Source organism: Pongo pygmaeus, chromosome 2 (genome assembly GCF_028885625.2).
Source record: "Pongo pygmaeus isolate AG05252 chromosome 2, NHGRI_mPonPyg2-v2.0_pri, whole genome shotgun sequence".
Taxonomy (NCBI): domain Eukaryota; kingdom Metazoa; phylum Chordata; class Mammalia; order Primates; family Hominidae; genus Pongo; species Pongo pygmaeus.
Genome location: NC_085930.1, coordinates 137513057 through 137527761, shown reverse-complemented (window position 1 = coordinate 137527761; position 14705 = coordinate 137513057). Strand labels below are relative to the sequence as shown.

Sequence of the window (14705 nt, the reverse complement as noted above, 5' to 3'; positions counted from 1 at the left end):
TAAAAATACTTTTTTTTTTTTTGGCAGAGATGGGGGTCTCACTATGTTGCCCAGTCTAATCTCAAACTCCTGAGCTCAAGCAATCCTTTTGCCTCAGCCTCCCAAAGTGTTGGGATTACCGGCTGAGCCACTGTGCCCAGCCTCAAATCACATGTTTTTAAAGAGCATATTTGAGAGTGGGCAGAGCCTTATGCCTTCCTTTTACCCGCTTACTCCTCAAATATTCCAAGCATCTGAGTCTTAATTACAAAACCATTTCTAAAATGATTTTTTCCCGGTATTCAGATCATAGGGTAAATTCCACGTCTAGGATGTCCCTATACAAGTTGATTATTTGCAGCAATCCAAACAAAGATAGCTCTGTTTCTATAGAAAGCTACATGAGTTATTAAAACACTTGTGTTCTCAGGCTTATGCGTATGTGAACAAAAGCTACTTCCCCCCTCCCCCATTTCTTAAATAATAATCTGAATTCTACCAGAGTAGAAAGAGCCTCCCTCATCCTAGTAAAATTACCAGAAATTCTGACCTCAGAGATCATCTGGCTCCTGGTCTATGGGCCATAGACCCATACATGAGCGGCTACTCCCAGAGTCCCTGGAGCCTGAACACTCGATACATGTTGAAGGGAGGGTGGCAGCAAGGAAACAAATCTCCTTTAAAGGGACAACCTAATCATTTCACTGTTCTACAAAATTCCTCTCAACGGCTTCCCGCTGCCTTTACAGCCCTGTCCCAGCGGTCTCTGGCCCCTTCTCCCGACCCTCACTCTCCCTCTGACGTTCTTTTGATTTCCCTTGCTCCCTCCTGCCTCAGGCCCTCATGTACACTGTTCCCTGTTTGGAGGGCTTCCCAACCTGTCCGAGCACAGACGCATCCCCAAAGACACCCCGTCATCCTTCCCATCTCAGCTCCAGGTACCTTCCGGATCCCCTTGCTCCTCAGCCCCAGCCACTTCCCGCTGGTAACACTCACTAGTTTGGCTGTTTTATTCTCTGTATCCCAGCATCTAGTACTATTCCTGGCCCAAAGCTGACAGCTGACAATATTTATTAACAAATTCCCTAATTGGCTGATTGGACCTCAAATCACAATCACCTGTATGGGGTGGGGAATTGTCGATTACTAGGGAACACTAGGTAAGAGAGAACAAGATAAGCATCAAGCAGTGAACTCAGCCCCAGTTTGGGGCTAGGACATTCCTTCTGTAGTAAATGTCGTATTAAAACTCAAGTAGACCTTAACAGTTAGGCACAAAACCTCATACGGTTCACTAGTTCGGCTGTTTTATTTTCTGTATCCCAGCATCTAGTACTATTCCTGGCCCAAAGCTGACAGCTGACAATATTTATTAACAAATTCCCTAATTGGCTGATTGGACCTCAAATCACAATCACCTGTATGGGGTGGGGAATTGTCGATTACTAGGGAACACTGGGTAAGAGAGAACAAGATAAGCATCAAGCAGTGAACTCAGCCCCAGTTTGGGGCTAGGACGTTCCTTCTGTAGTAAATGTCATATTAAAACTCAAGTAGACCCCACAGTTAGGCACAAAACCTCATGTGGCATGAAGAAAGGTTCAAAACCACACATATTTCTGGGCAGATATGAATTCCCTGCAACTAGGCAGTTTTCCCTGGTATGTTCGAATGTGGGTGGCCCAGGACTCTGGCATGCTCTCACACTAGGAAGGGAAGGGGGCTTGCGGCAATGAAGACCCATAGATAAAAGGAAGGTGGGATCTGGGAAGTCACATTACCATGAGGGTTTGAAAGGAGTCCCGGCGCAGGCCTGCAGGTCTGTCAGCTGTTAACCCCACTCCAGCTCGAACAGACAGGACCCGGGCTCCTGTATGCCTGGGGAGGAGGGGTTAGCCACCTTGTTCCAGAGTCAGCTCTGGAGGGGGCTGCTTCCCTGTGGGGCTGCCAAAGGTTTAGGTCACAGCTCTTGCATGGCCTCTTGAGTGTGGTTGATCTGCCCTAAGCCAGCTACCTGCCTGTTCACTCAGGTGAACACTCGCACACCTCTTCAATGGTACCCTGACTGCAGTGCTCACCTTCTTAATGAACTCTGGGATGAGTTTCTGGTCTGTCAGGTGGTCTAAGGAGGAACAGCAATCTAATTCCAAGATGTAGCCTTCATTGTGAAGATCAGTTTTCTGAGATCTGAAGAGAAAGAAAAGCACACACACAAACAGATTAATATCTTGCATAATTTGGAGACAGTCTCACTCTTGTCACCCAGGCTGGAATGCAATGACGTGATCTCAGCTCACTGCAACCCCCACCTCCCGGGTTCAAGCAATTCTCCTGCCTCAGCCTCCCGAATAGCTGGGATTACAGGCACCCGCTACCACGCCCGGCTAATTTTTTTTTTTTTTTTTTTTTTTTTGAGACGGAGTCTCGCTCTGTCACCCAGGCTGGAGTGCAGTGGCACGATCTTGGCTCACTGCAAGCTCCGCCTTCCGGGTTCACGCCATTCTCCTGCCTCAGCCTCCCAAGTAGCTGGGATTACAGGTGCCCGCCACTGCGCCCAGCTAATTTTTATGTATTTTTAGTAGAGACGGGGTTTCACCATGTTGGACAGGCTGGTCTGGAACTCCTGACCTCAGGTGATCCGCCCGCCTGGGCCTCCCAAAGTGCTGGGATTACAGATGTGAGCCACTGTGCCCAGATGCAGAATATTTTTTTTTTTAAAAAGAATCACTGGGTCTTTAATGAAGCCCCAAATTCTTTCCTGAAAGTAATGCCAAAAAGGCACTGATGAAAAATAGTTTATGGAAACTACTCAAGTAATATATACAGATCCACATCATAGTAAGACCTCCAAGATGTAGCATCATGTAAAACACATCATTATAGAATGATGGGTTTGGTACAATACAGCTTACATGTTATACACACACACACACACACACACAAACTCTCACTCCAGTAATGTCTACGTCCCATTGGTTTATATCTGCCAGGGCACAGAAAAAGAACAAGCAAGACATACAACAAACCAATAATAGCAGGTACCCCTGGGGAATGGGGAAGGCTTGTGTGGAACTGGGGATGGGTGGTGATGGTATGGGTGTGGGGGTGGTGATCAAAAGTGACTTTAGCCATAATCCCTAATTTTTTTTTCATTTTTAAATGAAAAGGATATATTCCTATGTCACTTAGAAAATTAAAAATTAATTTTTAAAAGACTTTAAAAGGGTTCAACCCCTTTAGAGGGCAATCTGGCAAAATCTATCGAAATTAAAGATGCATTAAAGAAAGACTACCGAGCAACTAAAAGAAATTCTGGGAAAACAGCGTGGGTGTAAAGGGCTGTCTGAGGTGAAGGCCTGCAGTCTTGCTGTCAAAGGAGAGGCTTCCTAGCACACCCTGCCATCTCTGCACACAGGGGCTGCTTTCCAAAGCACCACCACATAGACATCCCTGTGATACAGCACAGTTCAAAACTGCACCCATTCAGGAGAGCCAGCAGCAAGTGGTCACCAGGAGGAAATTCCACCACTTCACAGCCATTCACAGGCAGGGCTCCTGTATGACACTAGAGTGGAAGTCACGTGGGTGTCAGAAATTGAAGGGGATTCCTTGGCCCAGCCAGGCATAAGGCAACAAGAGTGGTACTGCAGCTAAGGGCTGGCAGAACGCGCTGTCTCTTCTAGGTGGCTGGTGGTATTGGGGAGTGGGAATTAGAGACCAAGGCTCCCAGCTCCTTGTCCAGGGCTCATGTACACAGCTAATCTGCACTGGTGGAGGAGGGAGCAGAGCCCTCCTGGCCCACTTATGAGGCTGCTCTACCGAAGAGGGGCCCCTGCAGCCCCTGTGAGAGCAGGACTGTCCAGAAAATCCATAAAGCAGGCACTTCCACACTGAACTTCTGAGACACATGCATCTCACCGGTTTCTGACTGTGTATTTGCTGTAACATTTTAAATAAATTTCTAAGATTCTTATATAGCATTAACAGCAATTTATGCCACCATTAACCATCTGTGTATGATTCACCTTAAATTTAAAAGTGAAAAAAATGAAAGAGGACTTGGTTTTCCCCAGGTGTGCAACTGTGATTTGGTAAGCAAACTTCAATCGCTTATTCTTATTTTTCCTTCCAACATACCCTTCCAAGGGTAGGGTACTGTGGCGCATACATTCAAAATGTAAAACAATAAACTGATTTCAATCTGGAACAAACTAATCCCAAAAGAATAAACCAATTCTGAACCCTAACCTTTTTGCCTTAATACTTGGTCAGAGACTAGCCTCATGTTCTCATTTCCTCCCCAAACAAAAGACATATTAAGAGGAACTAAGGCAGATGATTCCAGACTTTTGAAAAAGAAGACTTGGTCAAGACACACTGTCATACGTATCATGTGAGGTCTCAAACAACAAAAGTCAGGATGAGGGAGAGGGGGTTCTAAAATCTAAAATCCAGCTGTTCTGTTACATGGAAACAGGCTATATGAGGTTATTTAGAAATATCCATTGAGATTTCAAACGAATAGACTAAAAAACTGTAATCATTTTAAATAAGTCAATGCTGTATCCATTAAGTACAACATTCACAGGATGAACAAAAGGAAGACAAGTTGGTCTGTAAGCAACTCACAGCCCAGATCGATTCTAGGGAATAATCTTTAGCACAGAATCTAATAAGTACCATCTTTGGTTCTGGAACAAGAAGTTCTATAATAAGAAAGGAAGCTCTGGTTCATTTCATCAAATAATTAACTCAGTTACATCTGAACTGAAAGGAGCACAAAAGATCAAGAAAAATAGGCATTACAAATTTTTTAGATGAACCATGGAAAATTACATCTCAGCCTATGGTTTCTTGGAAAAGCAAATCTAATGCATATTGGGGGAATAGGTGAGCAAGTAATAGGTGTTCCCCTGCCTTTGGGAATTAGCTCCTCGATTTGAAATGAAAGGATTATTACACTGAAGAATGGCTGAAAGGGAGAGGAAGGGGGAAAAATCCCTAAACCCCTTGAGGACAGATGCTGGCTGCTGAGCCTTGAAGTCAGCACTCTGTGATGGTGCAGCTATGGCTTCATAGAGGAAGAGCTGAAGGCAGAAGGCACAGTCACACAGAAACTCTCTCCTTGCCACTAATCCTATGAAAAACACCATTAAATCCACTAGCAAAGCCCTATAGAGCTGCCAGAGGGAGTTTCTGGGCTTCTCAGCACTGGAGGTGGGGAGTGAGGTGGTGGTGGGGAGACCATGGTTGCTGTGGCAAACACACTCTAAGATGACCCCCACAACAATCCCCACCTCCTGGTGTTCACACTTTTGTGCAATCCAGCCCTTTCAGTGGGGGCAGGGCCTGTGACTTGCACCTACTCAATAAAACATGGTAAAGGTGACGGATGTCGCTCCTGTGATGGCATTATGTTATATGACCCCCTCTGAGCTAGAGAATCCCTTACTGGCTTTGAAGAAGAAAGCTGTCAGGAAGAAGGAGAGAGCCACATGGCAAGAAACTGTGGGTAGCCCCTGGCCAACAGCTGCAAGAAAACAGAGATCCCAGTCCTACAACTACAAGGAGATGAATCCTGCCAACAAACTGAGGGAGCCTGGAAGTGGGGCTTTCCTCAGTTGAGCCTCTGATGAGACTGCAGCCTGAGCCAACACTGATATTACAGCCTGATAAAATCCTGAAGCAAAGAACCCTGATAAACTACAGAAACCATATGATAATAAATACGTATCATTTTAAACCATGAAATGTGTTATAATTTATTACAGAGCATAGAAAACTAACACCAAAAAAAAAAAAAAAAGAAAAAAGAAAACTAACACAGTTCCTGAGGAGGAAGACATGGCAGTTTGATGCTTAGAACAGGCCACCCACTGGTGACCAGGCCTAGGCCCAAACCCACAAAATCCAGCCAGACATCTGAAAGCAGCCTCCATCAGGTGAGGAGTGTTCTGTGTCCCTGAGGGCAAGGACTACCCTGGGAGACAGAAGTGGACATGTCCTAGAAGTGACCTCCAGGGCTGTGGCCTGGTTGTCCAAGATACCACAGGACAAAGGAATAAATATTCTGCTATCAATCTAGTTTCTATGGAAGAAGCATCAACCTGAAACTCCCAGCTGAGCAGGCATTGCCACCTTCCTATGGGGTAGTGGAAATACCAGGTATCCTCCTCAAAGGGCCATGTCATTGTATCATCCTGGAAAAGAATATGGGAAACCACCAAACTTCCCCTGGACAGAAGTCCAGATGGCTTCCACTTTTGGAAAGGACAGAGAGATCTGGTTTTAAACAGTAAGAAAAAGAAAACACAGAATGCATTTCTGGAGATGCACACAGGGTTAACTAACAGCAAAAGCCCCCGCAACCTACTTTATCTGGAAATTAACACTAAGCACTCTCCAATTAAATAAAGACACTCTGAGGAGAGCATGACTAATAATAAAATGTGCTTCCCCATCACTCGCCATCCCCAACTTGGTAAATTCCAATAGATTTATTAGTTAGAGGCTACCGGTGTTAGAGCTAACTAGAGGTAGGTAATACACCAGCTGTGAGCCTTTGGGCAATTTACTTAAACTTTCTGTGCTTCAGGTTCTTTCATTAATGAATGGGATATTATACGGAACTATCTCTTAACATTGCTGTAAGGATTAAATAGGACAAAAAGAAGCAAAGCCCTTAGCACAGAGGTACAACATCCAGGCTCAACAAATCCTACCTGCTACTGATCTGCTATTATCATCTATAATTGTGTTCTTACTTTTCCTTCCTAGCACTTTTCACAGTTCATAATTAATCATTCATTCATTAAACATGGACCACACTACTACTGTGTCAGGTACTATGCTTTAGCATTCATCAATAGATAGAAGTGACAAAACCTCTGCCTTCGTGGAGCTAACAATCTAATAGGAGGAGAAAGACAATAAGCAATAGACATGCATGAGCACCTGACAGAGTATACCCAATGGTGGGAAGTTTTGAAAAAAAAAAAAAAAAGAAAGAAAGAAAAGGGCTGGGCACAGTGGCTCATGCCAGTAATCCTAGCACTTCGGGAGGCTGAGGTGGGAGGATCACCTGAGGTCAGGGGTTCGAGACCAGCCTGGCCAACATGGCAAACCCCTGTCTCTACTAAAAATACAAAAATTAGCCAGGCATGGTGGTGCACGCCTATAATCCCAGCTACTTGGGAGGCTGAGACAGAATTGTTTAAACCTGGGAGGCGGAGGTTGCAGTGAGCCAAGATCACGCCACTGCACTCCAGCCTGAGCAACAGAGTGAGACTTCATCTCAAAAAAAAAAAAAAAAAAAGAAAGAAAAGAAAAGGAAAAAAGAAACAGAGCAGCAGGGTAAGGTGAATGGCAGGGGCAGCAGGGAGACAGTTGTAGTTTTAATGAGGGTGGTCAGGATAGCTGCACTGAGGAGGTGAAATTTGGAACAAAGACTTCCAGGAGGTAAGTGACTGGGCTCATCCAGGGTATGAGCTCTCCAGGCAGAGGGAACAACAGCTCATGCAAAGGCCCTAAGCTGAGGTCATGCAAAGAAGCCCTGTGGCCGGGGCTTAGTGCAGAGGGATGCAGGGAGGAAGACACAGTTGGAGAGCCTCAGGGGAGATGGATACTATAGACATTCAGGCCACAGTGAAGACAATGGCTTTTACTTAGAATGACAGAGGAAGTCCGTGGAGGGTGTGGAACAGAGAAGTGACATGATCTGGTGAATTTTAAAAGGATCCCTCTGGCTGTAAGGGGCAGCCAGAAGCCCATCTAAGTGGTCCAGGCAGGGGATGATGGTGGCTCAGAGTGGGTTGGAAACAGTGTCCTAGCAGCAGTGAGAAGTGCTGGGTTCCAGTTATGTTTTCAAGGTAAAACCTTCCAGATTTTCATACGAACAGGTTGTGGGGTGTGGAAAGAGGAAAGCAGATGAAGATGACTCTGAGGATCTTTGCCTTAGCAACTAGAAGAATGGATGACTTTGCCAGAACTATGATGGGGAAGGGTTGGGTGGCACATGCTTAGGGGGGAAGAAAGATAATTCAAATTTCAGATATGTTGAATATGACATATCCAGAAGACATCCAAGTTGAGATGTCTGGTAGACAGTTGAGTATATATATATATATATATATATATATATATATATATGTACACACACACACACATATATATACTTGAATATATATACTGAAGTTTGGACTGCAGGAGAATGGTCTGGCCTGCAGGAGAGGCAGCTGGAGATATAAATTTAGGAGTCATCAGTCTCCCAGGTATTACTTAAAGCATGAGGCTAGATGAGACCTCCATTAATGTAGCGAGAGAAGGGTTAAGAATTTAATTTTGGGACCCTCCACCATGAAGAGGGTGGGGAGAAAAGAGGAAAAAACAGACAAGGAGCTAAAGAAAGAATAACCAGGGAAGAAGGAAGAAAACCAAGAGAACATGTTTGTTTTCCTGGAAGTTAAATCAAGGAAGCAAGTCAAGGAGAAGGGTATGAGACATCCTGTCAATTTCCTCAATTAACAAATTTATAATCTTCTCTCCAAGTTACTTATCCTCTTGAAATCCCAAGAGGGAAACTGAATTTAATCCACCCTATGCAAATAGGTGGGAAGAAATCTGTTAATCTGTTTATATGATTATCTGGCAGATAATCATATAAATTGGGCAGATTGTCAAATTTAAATGTTGATTTGGGTTCAGAATAGCTTGGCTCCTTGAAAAAAAAAAAAATCATCATCTTGCTGCTGAGTCATTTCTCAGAAACAGCCTGGGGAAAAATTAACTAAAAAGAGCTCTGACCCATCTTACATCTTGGGACCCCCCACTTACACAGAGCACTGGAGATTTGAGAGGCTGTACTTCACCATTCCAAAGGAATTCTCTGAAAGAAGTGAAAATAAAAGGGTACTATCGGCAGAGATGTGATTTCCTGAAAATCAAGAATGAATAGGACAAAATGAACTCAAATCCTTAGAGCGTAGCAACATAGTTTTAATAATGCACGTAAACAGAGTGGTTCTGATTGCTGGAGGCAATGGAGAAGCAACTAAGACATCTGAGCCCCGTTAAGTTTTAAAAAGCCATCACAACGTGACAACTAAATGCAGTGTAGTACCCTGGATTGGATCCTGGAACTGAAAAAGGACATTAATAGAAAAATGGTAAAATCCAAATAAAATCTACGGTTTAATTAATAGTGAAGTACTAATGTCAATTTCTTAGTTTGACAAACATAGTATGGTAATGTAAGATACTAATGGTGGTGGGAAACTTGGGGAAGTGCATATGAGAATTCTCCGTAATAACTTTGCAACTTTTCCATTAAGTCTCAAGTTATTCCTAGGCACGGTATGTTGTATCTGCCACTCTCCTAGAGATTTTCCTTGGGACATAACTGAGCAAGTCCATGGAAAAGGGAAAAATAGAAAGAATGACTTATAAAGATGAGTAATGTAGACTCTTGTATTCTAAGAGGAAAATAAACCTTCAAGGAAAAAGACCAGGGATAATGAAATAAAAAAATGGGGTCTATGCTTCCTCTGGTCAGAAAAACTCAAAACTACTTCCAACTTCTTGCTTTCCTTACTTTAAAAAGTTTTTTTATTATGATAAAATACACATCACATAACATTTACCATTTTAATCATTTTTAAGTGGACAATTCAGTGGCATTAAGTACATTCACAATGTTGTGCAACCACCATCACTATCCATTTCCAGAACTTGTTTTTCTTTTTTTTTTTTTTTGAGACAGGATCTCACTCTGTTGCCCAGGCTGAAGTGCAGTGGCATGATCAAGGGCTCACTGCAGCCTCAACTTCCTGGGCTCAAGCAATCTTCCCACCTCAGCCCCCCAAGTAGCTGGGACTACAAGCACATGCTACCATGTCTGGCTAATTTTTTTTTGAATTTTAGTAAAGATGAGTTCTCCCTATGTTGCCCAGGCCATCAAGTGATCCTCCCACCTCAGCCTCCTAAAGTGCTGGGAGTACAGGCATCAGCCACCGCACCTGGCCTCCAGAACTTCTCTGTCATTCCAAACAGTCCTCATTTCTTTAACACCTTATATCTAGAACTTGGGCCAAAACTGAATGTGATCAAGTAAAAAAACCACACATACATTAAATAATGCTTGTCAAACAAACACATGAAAGTAGATTTGGACACTGAGCACTTGTACACAAATGTCAACACAACTGGCCACAGATGTCAGGGTTGTTTCAGAACATGATAAAAGACCACCTATTCTGTGTCAGGTTGAACTCATCACTCATACACAAACATCAACCGTAAAACTGTGTGCAAACTTCACTCACCACCACCCTAGCATCTGCCAAGGGTGGTGTAGCCATTCTCCAGGCAGGGGAAGGGTCAGAGGGCCAAACTAGGGCTGCAAACTCAAAGGCCCATAGGCAATGAGTGAAAGATTATTTCTGAAACCAAAGCACATAATCTAGACATTTTGTTCTCATATAAAAGCCTGCAGCTTTGGCCTTCCAGGCTCAAGCAGTCCTCCCACTTCACCCTCCTAAGTAGCTGGGACTACAGGTGTGCACCACCACACCCAGCTAATATTTATATTTTTTATAGAGACAGAGTTTTGCCATGTTGCCCAGGCTGGTCTCAAATTCCTGGGCTCAAGTGATCCTCCAGCTCGGCATCCCAAATTTCTGGGATTACAGGTGTGAGCAACCATGCCCAGCCTTGTCTGACCCATTTAAACAGCCCCTCACTCTGCTCTCACAGTGGTGGGACCTAACCCTTTCCTAAGACATGAAAATAGCATTTTTGTAACAAGTACTGCTAACACTTATGAGTGCTTTAAATATTGGTAATTATCACAGGCAAAACAGTTAACCCTCAAATCATTGACAAAGTGCCAAGTAGTAAGTTGAATATGCATTTTGGTCTCATGGGATGATCTAAAATGAGGCCACTAAAAAACAATTGCCCATCAAAAAACTATTATAAACTATACTTCTAAAAAATAAGCATGTGACTAAAAACCACGATACACATTACTTTTAAATAATAAACATGTAATAAATCCCATTTCAGCTCATAAATCCCTTAGATCTCTTCAAAGACCATGAGTTTAAACGATGTCTTCTTTTTCCCAGGACATTAGGCCGTTATGAAAAGGAGAGAGAATGTGCAGTTCATCAGTAGGGTTATTTTTGCTTCATTTAGAAATAATCAAAAGAAATGGTGACAAACACAAACAGATTACTAGGCACTTCTCCAGCCAGGAACAAAAATACTAAACATCAGTTGACAGAAACAAATTCTCTATCTCTGGGAAACAGGAAGGAATTTTAAGACTTTTGTTTCCCAAAGCAACACCAAGCTCAAATAGAATAATCAGAACAGCTTATTTTTTTAAAGAAGTATTAGGGAGAGAAAAGAGCTAGAGATCTGAAAGAGATTTGTCCATGAAAGAAAAAGAAGGCTATTCCTAGTTTCATTAACTTATGTATAACTAATGACAATAAAAATCTCCACTTATTCATTCGTCTATCCATCACCTGCTTGACTGCTGACCACATATGAGGGATTGAAGGCACTGCCCTCAAGTCTAGATCCTGCCCTCAAGTCTAGATCCTGCCCTCAAGTCTAGATAGACTGTATATAAACAGAAGTGCTATGAGAATTCGATTATTTCCAGTGTCAAGTATCAGGGGAAAATTTAAGGAGCAAGGCGCGTGTGAGCTAAGTCTTTGAGTCTGTATGGAAGTTAGTCATGGGACAATGGATAAAAGGACATTCTAGGCCTGAGAACAGAAATTAGTGAAGACCTAGATTGAGAAAAGCATGAGTTATATGATGGAAATAATAAATAGGTCAGTTAGGCAAAAGGTGTGTGAAGGTGCGGGTTGCCTGTAACTCAGCAGAGGCTGTAATGATGAGCCTAGGGAACCTGCAGGTGAATCCACTGTTAGAATGAGTCTGTGACCGTGGGCTCTGCAGTGACCGGGGCAGAATAGTGGGAAACAAAGTTACTGAGAAAGGACAGTACTTGCCTTAACTGTGAAGTAAAGAAGAGTCACGGGTGGCTTTAGAGAGAAAGATACTATGACAGATTCTGGGAAGATTAAGCAGGCAGCAGTGTGTATGATGTAGGAAGGGGGGAAGAATATTTTAGGACAGCAGCAATGAGAACTGTACTGAGATTTTTGTTGAAGGGAGTGGGTGGACGGAAGAGCAGTATTTCTTGTCCCTGCAGTTGGTGGTGGTTGTGGGCAGGGGAATAACCTGCACCTTCCCAAAGATGCTCCCAGTACAATAGGGAAAAGGTTCCCATCATTTTATGAACCCTTTGCAAAATGAACCAAATCTACACAAATACAATGAGCCTGTTGGAGTTAAAAGTTTCCCCTATAGCAAAACTGAAGAAATACTTGAGGAAAAAATAGTCAAGTAAACAAATCCTAGCAAATCTTTAAATAAAGCACCTCAGTATAGGGTCCCCCAGGGGAGTTGTGAAGTACGAAGCACAACGAAGGAGAAGAATTTACCCACAAATGAGTCACTGTCCTTTCTTCTGATGTTCCCTTCCCCCTCCAGCAGAAGACATTCAGCACTTCTGTTGAAAAAAGTTTGGTATCTCTGGGAACATTCTGGACATGACGGGGGAGATGTGCAAATGATACTCCCACTACACACTCTCAGGGAGCTGTGCACGCCTACTGGGGAGACGTTACCAGGGACATCTAACTATCCGACCCTGCTATTTATTCTAGAGAAATCATCCTGTCTTGCTGCTTACTGTCAGGGCTGGCTCCCTGGGAGACAAACTATCAGCCACTGTGCACTACAAGGAGTGCGCTGTTAACCGTAAAGACCAAGAGGAAAACAGACAAACTTTGCCTCGGTGCTCCCTGTCTAATGGAGTTGTGAAAGAATTTCAATCCCCAGTGAGCTGGGCTGCAGAAAAGAGGAGAGCAGCCACATGGAATGGGAGCTGGGGGAGGGTCCTGCTGTCTCTGAAATGCTGCAAGTCTCTCCTTTACATTGACAGATGTAGAAAGAACTAATATTAGTAGCGATGCATAATTAATAATATTTTATCACAAATAGAACACTGAATAAAAGCAGTCTGCCTGACATTTACTGGTTCAGAAAAGTCACATATCTGCAAACAAAAATAGCAATAATAGCTACATAGGAATGGTGTTCATAAGACTCTCTCATGGGACCTGTCCAGTTAGGTTACAAGAAGCCTCTTCTCTACGTGCATTGAACACACATGTTCCACATTAAACTTTGCTGATTGTTTTCTTCTTTTCCAAATCATCCCACCTATACCCACTAACTGAGTTAGGTGATAGAAATGTTCTATATCTGTACAGTCCAGTAAAATAGCCACTAGGGTTTTGCTACAGCATGTTTTGCTACTGAGCACAAGAAATTCAGCCAGTGCAACTGAAGAATTGAATTTTTATTCTTACTTAATTTTAACAATTTAAATGGCTATACATGGCTAATGGCTGTGTTACAGGAAAACACAGCTTAATTCTGTTCTCAAACTTTAATGTATGTACAAATCATCTGGAACCTTGTTAAAGTACAGACTCTGATTCGACAGGTCTGGGTAGGCCTGAGAGTCTGTGTCTCTAAGAGCTCCCAGGTGATGCTGATGCTGCTGGTGCATGGACCACACTTTGAGTAGCAAGATTCTGACTGCTTCAGGAACCACCAGTTCCAGTGTGTCTCAAATGCTGAGTGGATCAATTGTCTCCAAACTTTTCTGATCACACAGCCTGCCAGAAAAAAATTCCTGAGTACCACTGTACTAACATCTTACATATGTTATAAAACAAAACGTACAAAACAGAAAATCGTAAACAACAGAAATGATGAAATAAGCAATATTTTATAATGATGATCACAGTAAGTTCACACTATTAATAGCTAATACCTCAAGGCAAAATATACACTTGAAATGAGATTCATTGTTAACGTAATGGAACTATAACACACTTTTCAAAAAGTCTTCTTGATAATTCCAAATTTCTTTAAATCAGATCTGAATAGGTAGGCATTGGTGTTGGTGTTTTTTTTTTTTTTTTTTTTTTGAGACAGTGTCTCACTCTGCCGCCCAGGCTGGGGTGCAGTGGCACAATCTCGGCTCACTGCAATCTCCACCTCCTGGGTTCAAGCAATTCTCCTGCCTCAGCCCCCCGAGTAGCTGGGACTACAGGTGCATGCCACCACGCCCAGCTAATTTTTGTATTTTTAGTAGAGACGGGGTTTCACCATGTTGGCCAGGATGGTCTTGATCCCTTGACTTCGTGATCCACCCACCTCGGCCTCCCAAAGTGCTGGGATTACAGGTGTGAGCCACCACGCCCGGCCCAACATTGGTGTTTTAATCTCACACTGTGTCCCACAAAGCTCTTATGGGCAGAGATGGGTCAGTGTAGCCATTTCCACATGAGAGAGAGAGAAGGATTTTACATTTACATTACTGGTATTCTCTTCAATCTGCAATCACTTCATAGAAATTTTTTAAAGCCATGTGTATATTTCATGAGAGTTAATTTAGCTAAAATTACAAAAAGCGATCCACTAATTCACCTCACTGAGATCTCAGTTGAAAGTGCTTCCCTGAACCCAGCCCTTCTGCAGGCCCTTCCTGCTCCATACAGCACAGGTGACCTCTGACGTACACACCAAGCCAGGACACCACCTTCAACCTGAATGCTAAATATTATGACACATCA

General features: G+C 43.1%; 1 protein-coding gene across 3 annotated transcripts in view; it reads right to left on the bottom strand.

The window, feature by feature from the left end:
* RFTN1 (raftlin, lipid raft linker 1) overlaps positions 1–14705 on the bottom strand; it is a 202431-nt gene that overhangs the window by 92193 nt on the left and 95533 nt on the right. For all 3 annotated transcript variants that reach the window (XM_054483169.2, XM_054483168.2, XM_054483167.2), the window contains exon 4: positions 2058–2166. In XM_054483169.2, coding sequence (XP_054339144.1) covers positions 2058–2166 — 109 coding nt within the window. The remainder of the gene's footprint in view (positions 1–2057; positions 2167–14705) is intronic.